The 9,007-nt window shown below is 47.2% G+C and overlaps 1 protein-coding gene across 1 annotated transcript; it reads left to right on the forward strand.

The window, feature by feature from the left end:
- Positions 1–300: 300 nt before the first annotated feature.
- paqr8 (progestin and adipoQ receptor family member VIII) lies at positions 301–3,836 on the forward strand. Its single transcript, XM_014206193.3, has 4 exons — positions 301–682; positions 1,720–2,378; positions 2,854–3,074; positions 3,351–3,836. The coding sequence occupies exons 2-4, from the start codon at positions 1,847–1,849 to the stop codon at positions 3,669–3,671; spliced, it is 1,074 nt and encodes a 357-aa protein (XP_014061668.1). The 5' UTR covers positions 301–682; positions 1,720–1,846; the 3' UTR covers positions 3,672–3,836.
- Positions 3,837–9,007: the final 5,171 nt, after the last annotated feature.

Genomic DNA, 9,007 nt, shown 5'->3' on the forward strand with positions numbered 1-9,007 from the left:
TTGTAGTGCATTGTAGTATATTTATTGTAATGCATAGGCACTGATTGGTTTTTAAACGTATAATGAGGCTCTGCATATTCACATGTAAAAATGCCCCAAAAAATATTAGAATGCTATTCGAAATCATTTATCAACATATCATGCAATTTGATATTATGCTTCAATAATAAATCATGTTTTCGGTTTCTCGTGTGCATGAAAAAGGGTTGTTTTGATAAGCTATTGTGGTTGTATTTTGAGACACAAAATATCCTAGGCTATATATTTTATTGTGATGCATAACCCCATGTGCGTAGTTTTTGTATTAGATTATTTTTTCATAGCGCCACTGCCTCAGAAAATGTAGGTCAGTCCTTGAGTTTTGGGCGTTCTCTGTTTAGCCCAATGGTTTAGCCTACCTTTTTAGGCACGCCCAGTCTCCCAAATCACTTCTTTGCAGTAGGGCTGCTATGCTGTCACTTGTAGATTGATAAGAGTTCACCTGGCGTGCTGCTACCACGCACTGTCTGCTTGAGAATAGGTTTCACCATCAGCATCACAAAATCGATGTAGAAATGAAAAACGATGTGGATGTAGGGGGAGCTTTAGTGTAGTCTAGCGCTGTAGTGGTATTTGATAACTGCGACGGCTCCCAGCAACAGGTGTGTTCTGTCTAGACATTCAGGAACATACAGAAAGACAGGTGAGATGTCTATATTTTCAAACAATAATTTGAATATGAGAGTATAATAACTTGTCTAGCATTTTTTTTTTGTTGAATATATTATTTCCCTTTTACGTTAATCTAGAACTCTCTCTCATTTCTTCTTGTGCTTAACCCCTTTCTGGTCATTTTCTTCTAGATTCTAGAGGTTTAGTTGAATGCTGATAATGGGCCACTTACATGGATAGAGACAGACATTCCATGCAGCCAGTGCAGAATGCTATTGCCTCATCTGTTTTTGTAGTTGTATTTTCTAGAATGCTGTTTGCCTCATCCCTGTCTAGTCTTTTCCCCTTGTAACCTGATCCTAGATCTGGGACCAGGCTATTGTAGAACACAAGATGACAAGGAGTGGAATGATAACTCAAACAGACTGGCTACCCAGGTTTAATTGTAGAAGTATTTCACCCATAAATGACAACCCCGATTTGTAAGTTTTCAAATAAGGGAAATGTCACCACTAATATCCTACACAATCATGCTTAATGTGAGAAAGGTAAGGCGCTGTCAAGAGTTTCAGAAGTGTCCCTTTCCAGTTGGCACTGTATCACTCACAATCATGGCTTGGTTTGTATTCTCTGGGTGTATATGTTTGTCTTTGGTCTCCATAGGTGCTTATTAGTATCGCTGCTGACGCCATAGATAGGGTGGCTGTTGTCATTCCGTAGTGTGTGGGTGGGGTGTCAAGGGAGGCAGTGAGACTAGGGTACTGGGCCAGGTAGCAGGCTAGAGGTAACAACTTACAGGTATGACTGTATGCCTGCTCTCTGGTACATGCTAGCTTACCTACCTGCTTCCCAGTGTAAGCTGACACTAGCTGACAGACCGGTGAATCAATTCCCAGATGGCCAGCTATGTGAGAAATGTGTGTCTACCAGCCTGCCTCATTTTAAACAGCATTGGTTTTGACCTAGTTGCTACTGTTGGTATAATACAGAATACAATATAACCTAATCTCTACTTTGATTCTTAAATAACCTTAACTGCATTTTTTTATCTTCTCTCTATTTTCACAGCAAACCCAAGTTTTCCCAAATCAACTTTCCACCTACTCCTCCTCTATACCCAGTCCCACCTCTCTCCCTCCCACCTCTCTCCCTCCATCCCTCTTTCCTTCCCTCGCCCCACCTCTTCACCTTCATTATGTCCAGCGGAGCCCTGGGGCGTCTCAGCACCCTGACTCTGAGTGTGAAGCAGCTCAGCCGGCTGCCTCATCTCTCCGACATCCTCCCCTCTTCACTCCCCTCCCTCCCCTCCCCCAGCCCCACCGTCCCTGTCTCCTGCGTCCCCACTCTGTTCCAGGAGCCTTACATCCTCTCCGGCTACCGCCCGGTGGGGCAAGACTGGCGCTGCTACCTCCTCAGCCTCTTCCAGAGACACAACGAATCCCTCAACGTCTGGACACACCTTCTGGCAGGTCCCCTGGTTCTCCTACGTGTCTGGGCCTATGGATTGTCCCTAGACTCAGCGTCCCTGCCTCTCTGCCTGTACATACTGTCTGCCCTCACCTACTTGTGTTGTAGCGTAGCAGCCCACCTGCTTCAGTCCCACTCCGAGCTGGCCCACTATTCCCTGTTCTTCCTGGACTATGTGGGTGTGTCTGTGTATCAGTATGGCTGTTCCCTGGCTCACTATTTCTACTGCTCTGAGCCTGCCTGGAGGGAGAGCACCGTAGGTACTTTGTGTTTTATTATTGCTATGGGAACACACTTCTCTCCACACTCTAGTGCACTTTATTCAACCTGTTTGCATCCCAAGTGATACCCTATATAGTGCACTACTTTTCACCTGTGCCCAAAGGGAAAAGAATGCCATTTTGGATGCCTTAGGTACATTGTGTTTTGTTTTGGCATACCAGATCCTGATGTTGTGTTATAATTGCCTACAGAGGATTACAGTCTCTCAACTCTTACTAAGTGGTCCACAAGGTGGCTTTTAAATCTGCAACATGTATTGCCGATTGTTGTAATATTGTGCTCCGGGGTAAAATTTCTCCTAGATAATGTTCTAGGATCAGCTTCCCCTCCCCCAATCCTAACTTTAACCATTAGTGGGGGAAATGCAAAAGTGACCCAGGATCAGCATCTAAGGGCAATATCACCTTATTCTTAATACTGTGGAGTGACAAACTGTTCTAAATCTACCTTTAGGGTTCTGGTTCCTCCCTGGCGCTGCCCTACTTGGCTGGTTGTCCTGTGCCAGCTGCTGCTTTGCCAAGTCACGCTACCGCCGGCCCTACCCGCTCCGGAGGAAGATCTGCCAGCTGATCCCCACTAGCATGGCCTACTTCCTGGACATCAGCCCTGTTGCCCACCGCCTGGCCACCGTACCCTGGGGACAGGACCCCGCTCTTCCGCTCCACGCCCTGCAGGTGGGTGGATGACTGGATGAATGAATGAATGGAGGAATTATCATGGCTGTGGCAACTCTATGTGCTGGTTTCCCGACACAGATAAAGAAAGCCAAGTCCTAGTCTACAAAGCATGGTCAATGGAGAATCTCCATCTGTGTCTGGTAAACTGGCCCATAGAGTTGCCTGAGCCATGAGAATACAACAATACAACACACACACAAATGACTGAGGATTTAAAAAAACACAATTAACAGAGTCAACTGACTTGTTTCCATTGTGGTCCTCCATTTTTAGATGGCCTTCTTCCTGCTTGCAGCCCTCTTCTTCTCCTGCCCTGTTCCTGAGAGGTTCTTCCCGGGGCATTGTGACATCATGGGTCAGGGTCACCAGATCTTCCACCTCTTCTTGTCTCTGTGTACTCTGTGTCAGCTGGAGGCCCTTTTCCTGGACTATGGCAGTCGGAGGGATACAGTGCTGCAGTTGTATGGGGAGAGGCAGCTGTGGTTCGCCGGTGTATCCTTCCTCGCCCTAGCACTATGTAGTGCACTGACCGCGGTTGTCATGAGGAGGCATGTGCAGAGACGACTGGAGAAATGTGAAACTGTGAAACAGTGAGGAATGGCAGGGAGAGGAAGAATGAGAGACATTTTCAGTGTTTTGAGAATGATCATGTCCTGTAAATGTATAGAGAGAGACAGTATTTATCTAAGATGATGAGCATCTTTGTAGCAGATAAAGGGTTCTTGCCTTAAAAGAGCATTTGATTCCTGTACAATCTAACCATTTCCTTCGTTGTTTACTTCCTGGACACAGGGTAAATATTTCTTTATTGCCTATTTCTGACTAGTTATTGATCCATAAGCTTTGATACAGTAGCCTGGTCCCAGATCTGTTTGTGCTGTATAGCCAATGCCTATGGACATTGTCATGCCAAATGTACAAACAGATCTGGGACCAGGCTATTGATTCGGTTTATATCTGAGGAACCCATGAAGGGTGTTTTTGTGTTAATCTTAATGGAATTTCACCCCAAAGTCTGTCTGATAAAGAGTTAGTGAAATTTTTAAAGCTGGATTTCGGCTTTCCCTTTCAGCTGTCGGAGTGAGACTGGGCAGTCCAAGCCACGGGATTGAGCAAACAAAGAAGTCAGTTTTATTGAGCAGTGAACAGAACAGGCTGTGATTTTGGCCATAGTGACAGGCAGACTATAGGCCATGCAGAGCAGGACCTGGCAACTAGAGCGAGTGGGTTGAGGATCAGGAGGGGAGCTGTGGGTGACGAGGAGTGATGCTTTTATACAGGGTGAACCTGGGTCATATTGGATATACTAGTTGGTATTTTTACAAAACAAGCAAAAGCATTGATGCAAGACAAATCTACACAAAGAAATGTGTTGTGTGATTGGATCTAGACATATTTGTATTACATCATATGAAAAAGCCCAACATCCATAAATAGGATGACTCGCTTGGGAATCTTCATAAAATCAACATGAATGTAGAATTCTATAGCAAGCTTGTTGTTTGTGTGGCCGATATTGAATACCAGTATTCTGATTTTAGTTGACATTGCAGTCCATGAAAACCATGACAGTACCAGGCAGGAAGAGAAAGCCGTTCAAACACTTCCTCTAATACTGCTATTGGTACACAGCACACTTCATCAGGTTTCTGTGCACACCATTGACCCTGGTTGCATCTGTAATGCCACCCAATTCCTCATAGGGCTCTGCATGGTCAAGAGTTGTGCTTTCGGAAAGTATTCACACCCCTTCACTTTTTCCACATTTTGTTACATTACAGCCTTATTCTTAAATGGATTAAGTTGTTATTCCGCATCAATCTACACACAATGCCCCATAATGACGAAGGAAAAACAGGTTTTTAGGAATGTTTTCAATTTTCTGCTGACGTTACAAGCTTGGCACACCTGTATTTGGGGAGTGTCTCCCATTCTTCTCTGCAGCTCCTCTCGAGCTCTGTCAGGTTGGATGGGAAACGTCGCTGCACAGCTATTTTCAGGTCTCTCCAGAGATGTTCCATCGGGTTCCAGTACGGGCTCTGGCTGGGCCACTTCAGAGACTTTCAGAGTCCCAAAGCCATTCCTGCGTTGTCTTGGCTGTGTGCTTAGCATTGTTGTCTTATTGGAAGGTTTACCTTCACCCCAGTCTGAGGTCCTGAGCGCTCTGAAGCAGATTTTCCTCAAGGATCTCTCTGTACTTTGCTCCATTCATCTTTCCCTCAACCTGACTAGTCTCCCAGTCCCTGCCGCTGACAAACTTCCCCTCAGCATGATGCTGCCACCACCATGCATCACCGTAGGGATGGTATTGGCCAGGTGATGAGCGGTCCCTGGTTTCCTCAGGACGTAACACTTAGCATTGAGGCCAAAGAGTTCAATTGATGTTTCATCAGACCAGAGAATCTTGTTTCTTATGTTCTGAGAGTCCTTAAGGTGCTCTTTGGCAAACTCCAAGCGGGCTGTCAAGTGCCTTTTACTGAGTGGCTTCCGTCTGGCCACTCTACCATAAAGGCCTGATTGGTGGAGTGCTGCAGAGACTGTTGTCCTTCTGGAAGGTTCTTCCATCTCCACAGACAAACTCTGGAGCTATGTCAGAGTGGGTTCTTGGTTACCTCCCTGACCAAGGCCCTTCTCCCCCGATTGCTCAGTTTGGCCGGGCGGCCAGCTCTATGAAGAGTCTTGGTGGTTCCAAACTTCTTTCATTTAACCTGTTGGGGGTAGGGGGCAGTATTGACACGGCCGGATAAAAAACGTACCCGATTTAATCTGGTTACTACTCCTGCCCAGTAACTAGAATATGCATATAATTATTGGCTTTGGATAGAAAACACCCTAAAGTTTCTAAAACTGTTTGAATGGTGTCTGTGAGTATAACAGAACTCATATGGCAGGCAAAAACCTGAGAAGATTCCATACAGGAAGTGGCCTGTCTGACAAGTTGTTGTTCATCTTGGCTCTTTTTATTGAAGACTGAGGATCTTTGCTGTAACGTGACACTTCCTACGGCTCCCATAGGCTCTCAGAGCCCGGGAAAAAGCTGAACGATATCGAGGCAGCCCCAGGCTCTTTTTACCTAAACGCAGATTCCCGGTCGGAATATTATCGCTTTTTTACGAGGAAAATGGCATAAAAATTGATTTTAAACAGCGGTTGACATGCTTCGAAGTACGGTAATGGAATATTTAGAATTTTTTTTGTCACGAAATGCGCCGTGCTCGTCACCCTTCTTTACCCTTTCGGATAGTGTCTTGAACGCACGAACAAAACGCCGCTGTTTGGATATAACAATGGATTATTTGGGACCAAACCAACATTTGTTATTGAAGTAGAAGTCTTGGGAGTGCATTCTGACGAAGAACACCAAAGGTAATAACATTTTTCTTATAGTAAATCTGACTTTGGTGAGTGCTAAACTTGCTGGGTGTCTAAATAGCTAGCCCTGTGATGCCGGGCTATCTACTGAGAATATTGCAAAATGTGCTTTCACCGAAAAGCTATTTTAAAATCGGACGTATCGAGTGCATAGAGGAGTTCTGTATCTATAATTCTTAAAATAATTGTTATGCTTTTTGTGAACGTTTATCGTGAGTAATTTAGTAAATTTTGAGTAAAATCACCGGAAGTGCGGGGGTTGCTAGTTCTGAACGTAATGTAAAAAGCTGGTTTTTGATATAAATATGAACTTGATTGAACAAAACATGCATGTATTGTATAACATAATGTCCTAGGTGTGTCATCTGATGAAGATCATCAAAGGTTAGTGCTGCATTTAGCTATCTTCTGGGTTTTTGTGACATTATATGCTAGCTTGAAAAATGGGTGTCTGATTATTTCTGGCTGGGTACTCTGCTGACATAATCTAATGTTTTGTTTTCGTTGTAAAGCCTTTTTGAAATCGGACAGTGTGGTTAGATTAACGAGAGTCTTGTCTTTAAAATGCTGTAAAATAGTCATATGTTTGAGAAATTGAAGTAATAGCATTTCTAAGGTATTTGAATAACGCGCCACAGGATTCCACTGGCTGTTACGTAGGTGGGACGATTTCGTCCCGCCGGCCCTAGAGAGGTTAAGAATGATGGAGACCACTGTGTTCTTGGGGACCTTCAATGCTGCAGACATATTTTGGTACTGTCACGTCCTGACCATATACTTAGGTTTTTTTGTATTATATTTGGTCAGGACGTGGCAGTTATGTTTGGTTATGGTATAGTGGGGTTGTGAGTGTTGGGGTAGGTTCTAGGTTAGGTATTTCTATGTGGAGTTTAGTGAGTGTATGTTTGTTTGGTTAATTGGGGTTGGGACTCTCAGTTGAAGGCAGGTGTTGTCTATCTGCCTTTGATTGAGAGTCCCATATAGTGGGGTGTGTTTGTGTTTGATTTTTGTGGGTAATTGTAATTTTGCACTGTGTTTCGTTTCACCTGTGAAACTGTCACCTTTCTCCTCTGAGTGTTTATTTTGTTTTGTCGTTTCCATCTAAAATAAATATGATGTGGAACAGTCAACCTGCTGCGTATTGGTCATCGAGTGATTTCGACATATCTTCCGATGAGGGAGAATACGAGGAACGTGACAGAATTACCCACCGACAACGGACCAAGCAGCAGAGGAAGGAGCAGCACAAGGAGAGGCACCAGGAGAAAGGCTATCTGGAGTCATGGACTTGGGAGGAAATCCTGGACGGGAAAGGACCATGGACTCAAGCTGGGGATTATCGCCGCCCACAGTGGGAGATCGAGGCGGCGAGAGCTGAGAGGCGCTGGTATGAGGAGAGGGAGCGCAACGGACACGGGAGGCAGCCCCACAATTTTTTTGGGGGGGGGCACACGGGGAGATTGGCGGAGTCAGGTGGTAGACCTAAGCCAACTCCCCGTGCTTACCGGAAGCAGCGTGGTACTGGTAAGACACCGTGTTATGCTGTGGAGCGCACGGTGTCCCCAGTGCACGTTCAAAGCCCGGTGCGCTACATACCAGCCCCCCGCAAGTGCCATGCGAGTGCAGGCATCGAGCCAGGGCGGATGGTGCCAGCTCAGCGCGTCTGGTCTCCAGTGCGCCTCCTCGGTCCAGGTTATCCTGCGCCGGCGTTGCGCACTGTGTCTCCAGAGCGCTGGGAGGGTCCAGTTCGCCCAATGCCTGCTCTCCGCCCGTGCCGGGCCAAAGTGGGCATTCAGCCTGGAGTGTGGGTAAAGAGTGTCCGTACCAGAACTCCAGTGCTCCCCCACAGCCCGGTTTATCCTGTGCCTCCTCCTCGGACCAGGCCTCCAGTGGGTCTCCCCATCCTGGTTCATCCTGTGCCACCTCCCAGGACCAGGCCTTCAGTGGGTCTCCCCATCCTGGTTCATCCTGTGCCACCTCCCAGGACCAGGCCTCCAGTGGGTCTCCCCATCCTGGTCCGTCCTGTGCCACCTCCTCGGACCAGGCCTCCAGTGGGTCTCCCCATCCTGGTTCATCCTGTGCCACCTCCCAGGACCAGGCCTTCAGTGGGTCTCCCCAGCCTGGTGAGTCCTGTGCCACCTCCCAGGACCAGGCCTTCAGTGGGTCTCCCCATCCTGGTTCATCCTGTGCCACCTCCCAGGACCAGGCCTCCAGTGGGTCTCCCCATCCTGGTCCGTCCTGTGCCACCTCCTCGGACCAGGCCTCCAGTGGGTCTCCCCATCCTGGTTCATCCTGTGCCACCTCCCAGGACCAGGCCTTCAGTGGGTCTCCCCAGCCTGGTGAGTCCTGTGCCTGTGCCCAGGGCCAGGCATCCATCATGTCTCCCCAGCCTGGTGAATCCTGGGTCAGGGCCGTCGGAGGATCCGACACCGGGGTGCGGCCCAGAGGATCCGACACCGGGGTGCGGACCAGAGTATCCGACAACCTCTTGCGACCCGGGACTGAGGGGAGCTGCCTGTGACCCAGAACCGGGTGAGTCTGGTCACAATTCTAAAATA

Source organism: Salmo salar, chromosome 06 (genome assembly GCF_965601325.2).
Source record: "Salmo salar chromosome 06, fSalSal1, whole genome shotgun sequence".
Classification (NCBI taxonomy): Eukaryota; Metazoa; Chordata; class Actinopteri; order Salmoniformes; family Salmonidae; genus Salmo; species Salmo salar.